The sequence below is a fragment of the Callorhinus ursinus genome, unplaced genomic scaffold (genome assembly GCF_003265705.2).
Source record: "Callorhinus ursinus isolate GAN/ISIS: 27379988/994484 unplaced genomic scaffold, GSC_fseal_2.0 scaffold9, whole genome shotgun sequence".
NCBI classification, from domain to species: domain Eukaryota; kingdom Metazoa; phylum Chordata; class Mammalia; order Carnivora; family Otariidae; genus Callorhinus; species Callorhinus ursinus.
Genome location: NW_027397071.1, coordinates 33,493,818 through 33,510,706, shown reverse-complemented (window position 1 = coordinate 33,510,706; position 16,889 = coordinate 33,493,818). Strand labels below are relative to the sequence as shown.

General features: G+C 37.0%; 1 protein-coding gene across 15 annotated transcripts in view; it reads left to right on the top strand.

The window, feature by feature from the left end:
* The window catches only part of ADGRL2 (adhesion G protein-coupled receptor L2), a 216,158-nt gene extending 207,732 nt beyond the window's left edge, over nucleotides 1-8,426 (top strand). For 7 of the 15 annotated variants that reach the window (XM_073896435.1, XM_073896431.1, XM_073896438.1 and 4 more), the window contains 4 exons: nucleotides 474-602; nucleotides 1,125-1,221; nucleotides 2,937-3,065; nucleotides 6,395-8,426. In XM_073896435.1, coding sequence (XP_073752536.1) covers nucleotides 474-602; nucleotides 1,125-1,221; nucleotides 2,937-3,065; nucleotides 6,395-7,149 — 1,110 coding nt within the window. In that variant the 3' untranslated portion in view covers nucleotides 7,150-8,426. Of the gene's footprint in view, nucleotides 1-473; nucleotides 603-1,124; nucleotides 1,222-2,936; nucleotides 3,066-3,294; nucleotides 3,377-3,893; nucleotides 4,163-5,642; nucleotides 5,696-6,394 lie in introns of those variants that run through there. The other 8 variants (XM_073896443.1, XM_073896445.1, XM_073896444.1 and 5 more) reach the window with 5 other exon arrangements.
* The last annotated feature ends 8,463 nt before the right edge of the window (nucleotides 8,427-16,889 follow it).

Here is a 16,889-nt window from a genome sequence, read left to right as displayed (position 1 = left end):
AAGAAGTTTATGTATTGACCTACCTAAAAGGACACGAAGTGTATAAAACTCAAATGACTGAATTACGAGTGGTTGAATGTAATTAAGCAAGGAAGGTACTAATTTTTTGTCCTTATTTTCTTAGCATGAAATATAAAATTGGGGTTGCTAAGTATATAGATAGAATAAGGCTTTAAAACGTGTGTATTAATAACATTTGTATAATAATAAGGCATAAAGCATTTCTACATATTACATCACATTTTGAAGATCCTACTAGCCAGTCTGGTAGGCAGAGATATTTTTCTGATTACTATTTCAGCAGTTTCCGTCGAGCTTGATTTTAGAAATTCGGTGTATTTGCTCCACAGAAGAGTGTTAGTGGAACTTATTCTTCTCAGTTATTTCCACTACTCATTTAATTAGAGAGAGAGAGAAAGAGAAGCCAAGTATGTGTGAGTTAATCTCTCGGTCTCCGTGGTTATTCAATACAGGTACGAAAAGAATATGGCAAGTGCTTCAGACACTCCTATTGCTGCGGCGGCCTCCCAACCGAGAGCCCCCACAGTTCAGTGAAGGCATCAACCACCAGAACTAGTGCTCGGTATTCCTCTGGCACACAGGTAACAAAGAACTTGACAGCATCTTTAATTAACCTTCTTTATAGAAAGCCTACTGAGACATGTTGTGTTCACATGCACTAATTGTCTCCTCATTAATAATGATCTAGGTAGCAAATACTTGCTTTTTTAGTATTTTGGTCTTAATTTCTTCTTAAGTATTTATTCAAGGTGTTTCTTCAGGTGTGAACATCATTTTTGAGAGCTCTCCTTCTTTAAGAAGTATATGATCATCATTTGGATACCCTGAGTTCTCATAGTGGGCACTCACTGAACATTTGTTGAATAATCAGTCACCTCCACTTTTTAAAAAGGCCGTTAAAAAAAAAAACTTTTTAAGAGTGGAAGATTAAATATTCTTTAGTTCTAGACTTCCTTAGTTTTAGACCAGCATCAACACACATTCCTTTTTAAAGGCCACCAGATAATCCTACACAGGTTGTTTAGGGTAGGTCTTTATGTGACTTTCAGAAGGTGAGCTTGGGGAAACTAACATAACATATGTTTGCTATTTTATGTTAATAGAGTCGTATAAGAAGGATGTGGAATGACACTGTGAGGAAACAGTCTGAATCTTCTTTTATCTCAGGCGACATCAATAGCACCTCAACACTTAATCAAGGTCAGTTACTAGGAAAATTTGAGCCTACAATATAAATTTTGTTCCTTTTGCCAATTTACAATAATTCTAGAGAAAATACTGATTTATTTTTCCCCTCTCAAATGGGTTTATATCACAGGCTCTTAAACCTGTTGAGTCAACTTTTATCCTTTATAAAAGTACATATAAATTCATCTTATTCAATAATGTAATGCAAAAAGTAGAATTTCAAAACTCCACAGTAACAGAACAAGGCAGGAAAAAGTAATTACTAAGAACATACTTTGCCACAGATTAAAATGTTTTCCTTTAGTGAATACAGATTTTTCTTTTCTGAGACATTTGCGAACGTTTTCTTTTTAAAATATTAATATAGTTAGAATAACTCCTATTCACGTTAAATAGTGCCAGTTTTGCGGCGAAAATTCTTATTTGTAAAATTATTTTATCTTACACTTCCTTCCAAAAGTAAAAAATAAGTGTCAAAAACATTTATAGTATATCTTCATAAGCAAATAATTAAAGACATGAGAATCTACAAAGCAGTTTTTTCTATTTGAATACTATTTTTAATGTGTTTACAACTTTAAACTCATATGAACAATATAATGCTTACTTAAAATAAGCTGGCAAATAAAATAATTTAGCAGGATAAGGACACAAGTGCACAGAGACACACAAAATCCTGAGTGCAAGCTTAGTTAATTTGAATTTGGTATGAAAAAATCATGTTATCTTATGTATACATATCCTTAAGAAGGTAATTTATCCAGGTAATTTGGATGTACTGATTTGTAATATAATAGAACATGTTATATTTTATCACAAATATTAAAGACGCTTTCCACTGTTGACATTGTTCTGATGAGATTCTGGTTTAAAATGAAGAAAGGAGTATGTATGGCATCAAAACCAACTTGAATTTTAAAATATTTTTAGTCAAATTACATTAGCGATGCAAAACATATGTTTGATAAGTATTGAAAGGTTTGTAATTTGTCAATTAGAATGAGTGAAATGTGTGTTTATTCCATTGCTCTGATGTTTTACCTAATTCTGTTAAGATGACTATCAAAAAGGAAATGAATTATTCAGTGATTCATTTTTGAAACCTGGCAAATAAGATTACAGAATGAAAATTCTTACTGTATGGAGTTTGTGAATGGTCTAATAATTGATTATACACACAGTCTCTTTCTCCCCACCTCGGCATGCGTGCTCTTGCATTTACTAAGAGAAGCTTTGTGCAGTGTGTCATACTTTTTACTTGTTTGTGGAAGTTGTTTTTCCTCCTGCTTGTGTCAAAGTTGGTATTAACACAGATGTTTTCATGAGGGATAATCCCACACCTGTAAATTCTGAAAGTTTGAGATTCCCTCTTCTGGGCCTCAGTGGTTAGGTTTTTAATATTAAGCAGTAACATCTTGAAACATAATGTTGATCTCTGTGCATTTAATTGCCATTTTTGTTTAAAAGTGATTTTGTATAAATTAGTAAATGTCATCCTCAGCAGGTGTTTACTTGGGGGACTTAGAAAGCACCTGTGAATTACTGAAATTTACCTTCCCTCTCCCCTTTCTCCTTCAAATTAGTAGTTCAAATACAGTCAGAAAATTTCAGCACATTATCCGTTGCCAACTTGTCTGCTACCCTTGATGAATACAAAAAATACTTTACTGCAACTGTAACACAAAAATAAGAGAACTGATGTATTTTTTTCTGTTTCTTTGCTTTAGGAATGACTGGCAATTACCTACTAACAAACCCTCTTCTTCGACCCCACGGCACTAACAACCCCTATAACACATTGCTCGCTGAAACAGTTGTATGTAATGCCCCTTCAGCTCCTGTATTTAACTCACCAGGTGTGCTTATACTTACAAATAAAACTACCTTTCTTTGCTGCTAAACAGAGCTCTGATCTTTGCCCTTTTTCTAAAATACTTGTTGCCATATATTTATTATTACATCTTTAATTTCTCAATTTAAAGAATTATGGTATTGCCCATGCCAGGCTTCTAAAACTGCACTATATTATAGTAAAAATTCAGTCATGATAGTATTTACCAATAATTATCCATGTTTTTAACACAGGTGGCATAAATCTTAATATATTATTACAGGACTGACATCACATGGTCCGAGAGCCCATCTTCAAGATTTATATCATTTAGAGGTATCCTATCTATGTAATATACTGTTTAGTTTACTCTAAAGCTTGCAGACAGAATTTGCTTCTGAAATGAATTAGCTGATAAAGATAATTTGGATGCCTAGGTATAGAAAACTACATCCAGCATTATCAATGTAACCAAACTATAGTATAGTGCAGCTTTATGGTAGTGTTTTTTTTTTTCTTAAAAAAAACTTTGAGAATGAAGTTAATATTAGTCAGTTTACGCCTTTAGTTTTTTATTGGGGGAGGGGGAGAGATTGTCACTAACCCATCCTGTATTACTGTGTTTTCTAATAGCTTATTAAAAAAATTAATATTAACACAGTTTTCAAGATTTCGGTGAAAGTTATCACATAATTACTGCTAGCCTATGATATTTATTTGTGGTTGACATTTGCCACTAAATTAAACAAAGAACTTTGTTTCCGTTTTTTTTCCTTAAAATTCTTTTTTAACGTAACTGCAGTTTCTCTTTTCATTCTCTTGTTTTTCTTACTTTCCTTATGCTTTCCTCTAGCAACCTACAGAGAGACAAGTATGGGAGTCAAACTTAACTTTGCCTATCAAATGTAAATTTTTTCAGCATGATTTTTAACCGGCACAATTCAAACATAACTAGCAGTCATGAAGTAGACTCAGCGGGCAAGTGGTTCACAATTTCCAACGAAACTATTACCAAATTCAAACAGTACATCTATCTGTACTGTCTTTTCTCAGTAATAGAGGTCTGTAGCAAATGCTGTCCATACTTAAGTATATGCAATGCTGAAATAATTTGCTCTTTAAAGCCTGAGGTGCTGTCAACCAGAATGCTTAATAATTGACTTATCATTTCTGCATTCCCACAGTAATCTTGCTACAGGCTGTGGAAAGTCTTCAAGTGAATTGCCTAAACTTGGGCAGAAAAAGTTACCTCTTCAAAACCAGTCAAAGATGTGCTTAAATCTGCAGTATATCATAGAAAACACCTTTTGCATTATCCAGTATATTTTTTATATTCATTAAGCAATGATAAAAAGAAAGAAAAATGGCAAGATCGAACCTCGAGAGGGGAAACAAATACTAGCAAGTGATCTATGTGTCACCTATAACTTAAAACACCAGATGTTTTCTAAATAAAGATGGTGGCACAGGCATGAATTTAGCAAGCTAGACCATTATGTCAATCAAGCTAAAGGAAGCCTTACAAATACTATTGTAACTTCATTTTGTTATACGTGGAGCCTGATAAAAATGAAATTGTCAGCTTTTCCAACGTAGAAGTTGGATCAGAGTTTCTAAAATAGCACGAGTCACCGACAGATACACCCCCCCACACACACACACGGTCTCATTTTCTGCTAATGAGGAGTTATTGAACAATGCCCATGTACTTATTGGTCATGAAATCGAGTTTTCTAGGATAATCTGCAGCTTTAAGAGTGGAGTCAGCACTAAAAAGGGAAATTTCCTATTTTTTCCAAGAATGAAATTTTTCCTCGACTCCTCCAAGCCTTGCATACAATGCAGCAGCTGCACAGTGGCCAGTCTCATTCAGTAACATCATTTCATTCTTTTTTTTTTTCCAGACCTATCTGTAAACAAGTGATTTTTTTTTCTCTAGGATTTTGAGAATGAATAACCTAACTTTACATGGTGCAGACCATTTAATTTTCTCTAAAACTTTTTATCTCCATTTGCCTGAGAAGCACTGTGATGTCTTAGTTTACATGTTTATGTGTCTGTAGAAAATACACCTCTGATTCCAAGAGAGCATGTTACCATCTTTTTTTTCCCCTCCTAAACCTCTTTTCATACCTTCAGCAGACTTATCCAATCTTTCATTCCTTTAGAGATAAAAAATATAATTAGCCAAGGCTGACACCCTTTTCCCATTCCATAGTTAATATCTCTTATTGGTTTGATTTCTGTGACCCATACTTAAGAAATCTCTAACATTTCCGCGTCTAACCTTCATGCCCATGGTGTGTCTGTGGGCCAGTCTCGTACAGTAGACTTTGCTGGTTCATTCGGTGCTGCCACTGTGGCTGATGCAACTGCAGGGCTGCAGGCAAACTTTGACCATTAGGAGCCTGGGGCCATTGCGATTAGAGAGAGTATTAGTACCAAAAGAAAAAAAAAAGTAATAAATATTAAATGAAAAAGCAAAAGGCTGCTATTGCTGGTAATCTAATTTGTTGAACCCTTGCTCTGACTAAGTTGCTGAGAAGCTTAGAAATTCTTCATCATGTTACAATAAATCATTTTACTTTCTTTTATATATCAGCTACTCTTAGGCCAGATAGCCTGAGCAGACAGACATGATGTGAGTTGTCCAAAGTGAGTCATTCCACCTGCTGTCTATCGTGTTGTTGGATGGTGCTTGTGGGCCCTTGGTCCAGTCAGTATGAGAGATGGCTGTCTTTGTTTCACATGAATTCTTTGTATCTGTCCATTTTTTTTCATTCTTTTTTTTACTTCATCTCCAGAAAAAGGAAATGTTAGAATGTTGTTTAAAAAGTTGCTTGCCAGTTATGTGGGTTTATGTTGTACATTTGCCTTCGGTTTTTGTATGTGACTTATTCCTTTTTAATTTAGTGTTGTTTAGGACAAATTCTGTTAATTTTATTTTTATAAACCATAGTCTCGTACTTTAAAATGTAAATGTCACTAATGAATTGCTTTGCATTAACTATGCAAGGGCATGGAGTGAAGTCTTCTTTGTAAAGAGTGTCAGAGAGTTGACCAAAAAAATCAATCAATTGATAACCACTGTCTCCCCGAAATTGATGAAGTACTATCCCGTATGCCATCTTCCCTCCCTGGAAAATAGTATTATTCTTTCACACTTTTTCCTATTACCTAAGGGGTCGCAACTGTTTACAGTTGGGAATGCGGGAGAGCCTGGCACTGTTCAAGGGTTAGCTTTTAAATACAACTTTGTCCTGAACGACATTAAAGAGTTTTGTATGAAAGAAGTAAAGATTCTTTGGGAAGGAACAGAGGCAGTAACAGACCCCCCCCCCTTTGCCGTTCCAGGACATTCACTGAACAATGCCAGGGATACAAGTGCCATGGATACTCTACCGCTAAATGGTAATTTTAACAACAGCTACTCACTGCGCAAGGGGGACTATAATGACAGCGTGCAAGTCGTGGACTGTGGACTCAGTCTGAATGATACTGCTTTCGAGAAAATGATCATTTCAGAGTTGGTGCACAACAACCTGCGGGGCAGCGGCAAGACTCACAACCTCGAGCTCACGCTGCCAGTCAAGCCTGTGATTGGGGGCAGCAGCAGCGAAGATGACGCGATCGTGGCCGACGCTTCCTCGTTAATGCACGGCGACAACCCGGGGCTGGAGCTCCATCACCAAGAGCTCGAGGCGCCGCTCATTCCTCAGCGGACTCACTCCCTTCTGTACCAGCCCCAGAAGAAGGCGAAGCCTGAGGGGACGGACAGCTACGTCTCCCAGCTGACCGCCGAGGCTGAGGACCACCTGCAGTCCCCCAACAGAGACTCTCTTTATACAAGCATGCCCAACCTCAGAGACTCTCCCTACCCGGAGAGCAGCCCGGACATGGAAGAGGACCTCTCTCCGTGCAGGAGGAGTGAGAACGAGGACATTTACTACAAAAGCATGCCAAATCTTGGAGCTGGCCATCAGCTTCAGATGTGTTACCAGATCAGCCGGGGCAATAGTGATGGTTACATAATCCCCATTAACAAGGAAGGGTGTATTCCTGAAGGAGATGTTAGGGAAGGACAAATGCAGCTGGTCACGAGTCTTTAACAGTGCAGCTAAGGAATTCCAGGGGCCACAGGCAAGTGTTAATAAAGACTCCGTTGGCCCACTGCAGCTCCCTCACACTCTGCTCAGAGACATGGCTCTGTTGACCTGTGGTTCTCCAGTGTAAAAAGGTGACTGAACCTTGAAGTTCTGTGAATTTTTATAGAACGTACAAAAACTTTGTATATACACAGAGTATACTAAAATGATTATTTGTTACAAAGAAAAGAGATGCCAACCAGGTATTTTAAGATTCTGCTGCTCTTTAGAGAAATTGTGAAGCAAGCAAAACAAAACTTTTCCAGCCATTTTACTGCAGCAGTCTGTGAACTAAATCTGTAAATATGGCTGCACCGTTTTTGTAGGCCTGCATTGTATTATATACAAGACGTAGGCTTTAAAATCCTGTGGGACAAATTTACTGTACCTTACTGTTCCTGACAAGACTTGGAAAAGCAGGAGAGCTATTCTGCGTCAGTTTGGAGCTCGCTGCAAATCTTTTACATTAAGGCAAAGGTTGAAAACATGTTTAACCACTAGCAATCAAGCCACAGGCCTTATTTCCTATGTTTCCTCAACTGTACAATGAACTATTCTCATGAAAGATGGCTAAAGAAATTATATTTTGTTCTATTGCTAGGGTAAAATAAATACATTTGTGTCCAACTGAAATATAATTGTCATTAAAATAATTTTAAAGAGTTTGAAGAAAATATTGTGAAAAGCTCTTGGTTGCACATATGTTATGAAATGTTTTTTCTTACACCTTGTCATGGTAAGTTCTACCCATTTTCACTTATTTTCCACTGTACACAGTGTTCTGCTTTGACCACTTAGTCTTTATTCTTACATTTAAATTTCTTATTGCCAAAAGAATGCCATTTATGGGGGAAAAAAAACTTCGAAGCCAGTTACGCCATGCCTTGCACAAATGTGGTGAAATCTAGAAAAGAGTGTGTGTTACCCCTCTGTTTATTCTTGAACAGAGGGCAATGAGGGCACTGGGCACTTCTCACAAACTTTCTAGTGAACAAAAGGTGCCTATTCTTTTTTAAAAAATAAAATAAAACATAAATATTACTCTTCCATATTCCTTCTGCCTATATTTAGTAATTAATTTATTTTATGATAAAGTTCTAATGAAATGTAAATTGTTTCCGCAAAATTCTGCTTTTCTTTTCATCCCTTTGTGTAAACCTGTTAATAATGAGCCCATCACTAATATCCAGTGTAAAGTTTAACACGGTTTGACAGTAAATAAATGTGAATTTTTTCAAGTAGTTAACGTGCACTTTTATGTATGATACCTAATTGGCTTTAACACACTGGCACTTTCCCACCACTCCCCCCCCCACTCCCATGGCATATGTAGGTCCCTTCATAATAATAACCCACGGGTATGAGAAAGAATACAGTTAACCTGCCTGGTGGTTCTGTGTGCTGTCAAGAATACATTTGTATTCAAACTGCCCATGACCCATGCACAGAATCTGGCAGAAAAGTTTCAATGGAGAAATCTACTGAAAATACTTTTGCTTGTTGCATTGCATCAGGACTAAAACAAAAATTAAAAAAAGAAGGGCTAGAAATTCTACAATCAAATTTGGGCATCATAAAAAAATTGATTTTTCAGCAGAATTGAGAAGAAATTCCTAGGGCATACTTTTACAATTTGAGGATTATAACTATCCCTATAGGCTGCGAATGACAATATTTGTTATCATGGAAAGGTTCAAAAATCATATAATTGAATCTCAACAAATAGATTTTTCCTGTCTACATCATAAGCATTTATACCAAATTCTTCTAAAGGGTAGTGGTTCTCAAGTGCTTCCACTAAGTTAGAAATAACTTTATTTTTTGTGTGGACATACTTCATCATGCCTATTGAATTGAAAAAGAATAATGAGAAAAAATTTTTCAAGTATATATTCATATATCTAAATACAGATAGAGTAAGGCAGACACTATATAATAAAGTATCAGTATTTAATAATAGGGTAACAACAGAGGGGTATATTCACATAAGAGTTAATATTTAAGTTGGAGACTGACATAAGAAATTGTATTAATATTCAAACAGATTTAATAATCCTCTGAGAAGGGTATTTTTATTTCTTTGGCTAACATTCTTCAGGAATTTACAAAACTTTATTTGGGGGCATTATATAATTAAAATTAACGTTTTAATTTTCTATTTTGTTAACACTTTTTTCCTATCAAGCTATACAGTGTTGTGTGATACGTACTTCCCAGTATACAAGCTAACTAGGGTCGGGCTGGTTCAGTGATGAATTACCAAAAAAAAAAACACTGATTATTCAGTTAGTACTATTTCTTTCTCTTGAAGCAGTTCTTAAAACTGATGTGATGTGACCAGGTACGTAAGTACATAGTACCTAAGTAGTTACTGTTCTCTTTAGAAATGCTAATTTATGATGAGTCTGTATTAGAGAATACGGTCTGGAATCTTTCATCTTCATCACCAAAAGAAGAATCATTTTTAAAAGGGATTTCTTTTTAAAAGTATATAAATGTTGCCTTAAATTCCATTCAGGATGTCCCCTAGTACAAATTAATTTCTTATGTTTAAAATTATTAATCTACTGACTGACACATTATTCTGTTTATTAACCCAATGGTTTCTTTGGGACTCCTCGGACTTCACCTGGATATAGAATTTCCACATTCTTGATTGTTTCTCTTTGCAATAGTCACAACTGTGAACTTTTATTCACATTAGTGTACGTATTCTCAGAGACAGATACAACTGGTCTACTAGTAATAAGGAATTTTTTTCCATTTATTTAGATGCAGCTTGATACAGATTAATTCAGATTGATCTCCTTTATTTTATTTTAAAATATAGGCTTGGTTTTGTTCTTTTCTACACACACACACACAGTTCATTTGTCTTACAGGCTTTTAAAATCATTTAGGTATAAGGAAGAGAATCCATACAAATCTATAAATTACTTAAATAGTCAATTCAAACTCATCCACATTTATTCGAGGGTAGCTATATAATATTTTAACCAGTAAAACAACAGCTGCACGTGTGTGACAAAATCACCATCACTATCTTCTCTCCACAAAGAAAAGTATTTTGCACAAATTCATGAACAAATTTAAAAATATGCATGTGCACTTGTTAAAGGGGTATATTCAGGATGCCTGCTTTATTTAAATGCGAAAGGAGAAAATGTATGTTTCCAACAATTCAACTTTGAACTGCAGTCTTAAAAGTGACCTTCAAGATGCTCTCATAGTATAGAGTGTTTTGTAAGAATTTTAACTCAGTAAAATTTTTATTGCAGTTTTCGCCTAACTAGAAAAGCTTGAATGAATGCATACAAGTTGAATTTCTGCAGTGAAAACAGCTCTCCATATTTGGTTTATAATGAAATTTTCTTTAAAGACAGTAATCCCTGCAGTATTTTACAAGTAAAACTTAGTACCAAGTGTTCACACAATCCTGTGTTCCACATATTTCTCTTTCCATGAAATTGTTGCATTTAATCTCACATTAGTGTGAAGAGTTACTAGCATGTTGACTACAGCTGAGGATTGCTTCACAGGGTAATCAAATTAGTGTGCTTTTTGGTGAAAATGCCATATCTCATGCTTCCTGCTAGTAAGTATCAAGTTGCTTTTGAGTAGTCCTTAAATAGTATGCATTGGCAGACAGGAAGCATTGGTGGTTTGCAGATTAATTCATGACAGTCTTAATTATCACTTGAATGGTGTGGAGTGAGGATTTTCTGTTATGTCACTTTGAGTCTTTCTCCAAATGATCACAGAAACACATTATGTTAGCTAAATGCACCAAACAGAAAACCTTAATGTTTAGGAGATCACACGCTTAACCAACATGTACTTTGTGCATATTACTGGTACTTCGTTCCAAAATGTATGGGACTGGTGGAAATTCCTGCACGTTACCCAAGTACATTTCAAGGCACTGTGGCCACCGAGCTTTCAAGGTCAGGGTAACATCTCTGTCAGAGTGTATTAATAATAAGCTGTAGGTGCACCATATAATGAGGCTCGTTAAGTCTATAAACTTTTTCAAATATTGGCAATAGATCACCCCTCATTCTTAATAAGGTTTCCTGGAATCCTTGTCCTTTTCCTGATGGCTTTACTGTTTACTGAGTGTGCCATTTTTGAGAAAGAAGTCTCCAGAGGTCAGTTTGATTTTTAAAGCCTATTGTTTTAACTGGTAAAATTTTTCTGAATTAATACATTGTGGATGCTGTCGGGTATACTAACACTTAACATTAGAGATCACTGTATGAAATAAACAAAACAGATAACCCAGTACAATGGAGCTGACCAAAGTCTTTACCTGCTAGAGAAAAAAAAACCTGCCTCATTAATCTTTCACACATTTCTCCTCTTATTTGCTTATTGAAACTCTAAGACCAAAATCCCTTAGAAATGTTTTTTGGGTTTTTTTTTTTGAAATGTTTAAAAGGCATAGTCTTAAGCAAACCAATGTTGTCTGAGCATAAGAGACCAGTGTTGAATGATCATGGTTTGAATAGTTTTCTGAATGTTTTTCATAGGCCTTTTTAAAATCATATGTCAGAACTTAAGCTTTTTAAAAAGCATTTTGGCAGTCACAGCAACATGGCTTTGTTGTTTGATTTTATTAGGCATAAAATGACTGGTCTTTTGATATTCTTTTAGAAAGGCTGACAGCTACTATGTAGAACACCCAGGAATAATAATGATAGGTATCAGAGATATTGATTAGATGAGAGACTCATGTTTTTCTGCTGAAATATCAATCCTAATAGCTTTTAAACCAAAACAGAGCACTAGCACACAGTAAATTCAACAGTATAATGAAGGAACCACAAAACAAGAATTGCTGTGTAATTTTTAAAAGTATCTCAACCTAAATGATGTCCCCCATTTACTAATTTTGCGTATTGCAACAATAAAAGTGCTAGAGCCTACCATTTAATAGATGCTTCATATGTGCCAGGCTTTGCGCTAAATGTCACGGGCTTTATCTGCACTCCATCCTCTCAACACTCCTCTGAGAAGGGTACTCATTATCCACTTTTGCAAAAGAAGATAAATAATTTGCTTAAGGTCTCACAGCTGGTGAGGGGCCGGACCTGCGCCGGTGTGATGGTTGTTTGGCTACAGAGTCTGATCATTTAGCCAACATAGGTCACCTGTGGTTTTACTCGGAGTTCCAAGAATATTCTTTATACTTCGTGGACTCTTTCTCTGGCGGTAATCAGAGAGGGTTGGCTTGTTGGTTGATTGGCTTTGAGTTTATAGGGCTGTAAAGGAAAATGAAATAAAGAAGTCAGTTAATTAAGTCAAAGTGTTCAGAAGAAGGTACCCAGATAAAAGACCATCTATTTACCTCAATTTTTAGCAGAAGTGGGCACATTATCTGAGTGCTAGTCTAATGTAAAGTTTACTGGTTACTAATTTACCATTTCCCTTGGAAATAAAAGGTCATCCTGAGGGAGTTGTGACGGGAAAAAGAAGCAAAAGATTTTGATTGAGGATGTCGAATTTCTAGTCCTCACCTGACCAATAAAATAATACTGGCTTATTCAGTCAACAACCACAAAAAATGAAAAACAGTTTATTCAAGTACATGCTTTTTATTTTCCTTCACAATCAAGCCATAATAACAATGAAAAATCAAATTATTTGTGTTCCCTTAACTCTTGTAATAGTTAATATTGTTTTAAATTTAAATGGTATATAAGGTGGTGTGTGTGTGTATTTGTATTTAGGGCTTTTCAAGTTCATAATCTAGCATTTTCTTTAACATTTGGCCAGAGACCTATTCTTTCCCTTTGAAAAATGAAGTTTGTTGGAAATGTAGTCCACTAAGGCAGGTATTATCCCAAGCTTTCTGATTTATTGCATTAATTCTCACAACTGTTGAAGGTAAATATTCTTACAAGTGAGGAAACTGAGTTAACCTAAGTACATCAACTTAGCCAGCTGCAAGTGGCGTGTGGGAACTGGAACTCAGCTTCATGCCACTAAGTCCCAGGCACTTAAGCACTGTCCTGGGACGGTCAGTCCGCCTCAAGCCATCCCCCACCTCCATCCCAGCCGTCAGGTAGTACCAAAAAGCCATGTGCACCAACTTTTCTGCTCATTAAGTAGCTAGTCTTGGGGTGACAGAGGTAAAGGAAGAATACCCAAGGGATCCGAGACTTTGTCCTGTGGGCTCCTGTCCACTTAGACACTGCCTCTTCCCTGTCCCCCATCCCCCCCCACCGGCCACTGCACCTGAGGGCTATCTGAATGGCCTTGTTGGTGCTACGCCTACTGCAGGCTCCTGCTTGCCTCCCTTGGTACCCTACTCTCCCTCCTCTATTTTCTCTTCAAGCTTTTTGGGTTTTGTTTTTGTTGGTGGTTGTGGTGGTATTTATTTTATTAAGAAAACCCATTTTAGTTCTTAATCATATCTACTTTTATATATCATCTTTTCATGTCATGGACTTTAGCCCTTTTCTTACTAGAGTATATATTTTAGTGTGTGGAATTCCTCTTTAATCTCACGGTCTTCTAGCTTCATATACATTTTTAAAAATCTCATATATTTTATATTGTTTTTTAGTATTAACTTTTCATCTTTATTGGAAGTAAATTGCTTATTTTAAATTTCTTTTTAATTTCCTCCTAATTTTCTTTTCGCTCTTCACATTCTTTAAAAAACAATAGAGACCCTCTGTTTCTTTTTCATTTCTTTTTTGTTAACTTGCTTTTCCAGTAGTCAGCCAGAGTTACAGCCATGAAGGTGGCAGCACTGAGAAGCATTCCCCAGCATGTCAATCCTCATTGTAATTACATATTTATCCCAATTTTAGTGTTTATTTTATACGGTAAGATATTCATATAAATAATTTAAGCAAATAGAGGTATAATGGTTATGGAAACTTTAGATTTACATAGACATAGGTTTAACTTTGCTCTCTCTTGGGCAAATTGCTTAACCTCTTTCACATTGTTTCCTCCTCCGTAAAATTGGAATCAGCCTACCTTGCTGTATGGATTAGAAGTAATGTATGTAAAGTGCCTTAGTGCAGCATCTGGCACGTGATGGGCACTCAATAGATGGTAGCTTTCTTAGGAAGGTACTGTGAGTAGCATAAACATCTCCTGACTTTAAGTCTTATGAAAATAATCAGTCATCAGGACTTCAACTGGATTGTCATTATCTGCCTCAAGCCATGCGGCTAGGATATATCAGTAACACTTTACGCACAATGCACGGGCTCCTGCCTATGAGAGATGGGTGACTTTAGGGAATGCTCAGCTCTCTGCAGTGATCTGGGTTAATGAGAGCAAAGGGGAGCCGGTCTGTCAGTCTCCTTCTGGAATATTAATTTAGCTAATTAAAAAAAATATTTATGTCATGCAGAGAAGTCTGTCACTCAGTTTTCCACTTCTCTACTTTCTCTTTTCCTTCCCTTTGCCTTCTTGTTCTTGCCTACAAAGCAGCAGATGAGTCTCTTGCTTTATTGATTTCCTTTCTCTAATGATATTGAGTATCTACTATGTGTTTTATGTATAAAAGTAGGTGGGGGAACACAGAAATGAAGGATGTCTCCCCTTGAATTAATAATGGCAATAACTAACATTGACCACCTACTGTTTGCTAAGTTTTGTATTTAAACCCTTCATCAATATTATTTCATTTAAAAATTCTAATTTTTGTAACTTTCCTATGTTACAGAAACTATTATTACCTGCATTTTTGTAAGCGAGGAAACGGAAGCTTAGCAAGGTGAAGTAACGTGCTGAAGATTAAAAAGCTAGTCACTGGAGAACCTGAGAACCTAAGTTCCTAGGGACCTTGTTAGGATACAACTTACATAGCTTGAAACCAAAACATACCTAAAAGGATAATTACAACATAATAAGATAAAGGCTTAACTCTTGTGAGAGCATAAGGGGGCGAGTGCTTGACTGAAAGGAATCCTAAGAAAGGCCTTATTGAGGAGACAGTGTTGGAGCTGGGTTTTGAGAGAGAAGTAGGAGCCTACTAGGTGAACAAAATAGAGAAGGAACATTCTAGGTAGATGGAAAATTATGTGAAAAGCAAACAAGTGTGAAAAACCATGAGATGACTCGAGGGAGAAGTTCTGTGTGGCTGGAACGATACAATGTATCTGATGGAGTGTGGTGACCGACAATCTGGGGACCTGGATTGAGACCAGACTGAAAGGGCCTTGAATGCCCCTGAGGTGCTGGAACCGAAGTCTGTTGTTTTACACCCATGTTGGAAGGGAAGGGAATTAGTGTTTAGTGAGATCTCTCTGTCCCTTATTTACATTATTTCATTTAATTCTCACAACCATACAAGGAAGTATGCGATTATTATTACTATTATTACTCAAAGCATACAAATGATAAGTGTAGCTTTTAACTAAGTTCTCACAAAGTGAGCACTGGCTAACATAGCACCCAGGATGGGAAACAGACTATGAAAAACTCCAAAAGCTGCCATGTGTCCTCTCCCGGTCATCAGACCCCCAAGGATAACACTACCTGACTTCTGACACCATAGTGTAACCCTGCCTCTTCTGAACTCTGGAAAGTGGACTATGGCAATATATCCTATGTTGTGTACAGTTTTTTTTCTTCAACACTATGCTTGTGAAATCCACGCAGGCAGGTGTATGCAGCTGTAGTTTGTTCCTTTTCATTGATGCATAATATTCCATCAATGGCTACATCACAAACTCATTATCTAGCCTCAGAGTAGCTATTATTAAAATGATAAAACCTGGGTAGGTTAAATAACTAGGGTTTTTAAATGACTGATTTGTTTGAGAGAAAGCTAGAGAAGGGGGTACAGAGGGAGAGGGACAATCTCAAGCAGACTCCCCACTGAGCACGGAGCCTCACGCGGAGCTCCATCTCTCCACCCTGAGATCATGACCTGAGCCGAAATGAAGAGTCGGATGCTTAACTGACTGAGCCACCCAGGCGCCTCTAACGTTTTAAATCACAAAACTACAAAGTAGCAGAACAAAGACTTTGACCCAGTACCATCCCATTCGAAAGCCTGAAGAGCAGTATAACATGGGGTATGAATCATTCAATCTCTAGTCAATACCTTATTGAGTGCATTACACAATAGTTTATTGTGTGCCAGGTACCCTTCTAGCTGCTGAGGGCATAGTAAGGAATAAAACAGCTTCCCTCCCAATAAACATTTAGGTACGAAGAAGGTAGCACTGGCCACTCACAGTGCTGTGAGGAAGAGAGTAAAAAACACGTATCCAGTATGAGTTTGTAGCAGGCCCTGCATTACTTTGTCTATTTTTCAAAACAAATCCATGAGAGAGGTACAATAGCTATTCTCCCAATCATTTTACAGATGATGATGCTGAAACATGGAGAGTGCAGGTCCTTCGCCTTAGGTCCCCCAGTTCGTAAACGGAGGAACCGGAGTTCAGATCCAGACAGTTTGGCTCCAGAGTCTGTGCACATAACCACGGATCTATGAGGGGTACGATGATAAGGAATACGGCGGTGAGCAGGCTGGTGTGGCTAGCACGTGGCCTCCCAAGGGAGGCATGTCTGAGTTGGAGAACTGAACGGTGAAGAAGAGGCATTTGTGTGAAGATCTGGAGACAGAACATTCCAGGCACAATGAACATCAAGTAAAAAGGCTCTGAGGCAGGGACGAGCTCGGCATGCTTAAGGTCAGAAAGGAGGACAGTGGAGAGGAGTGAGGCCTCAGC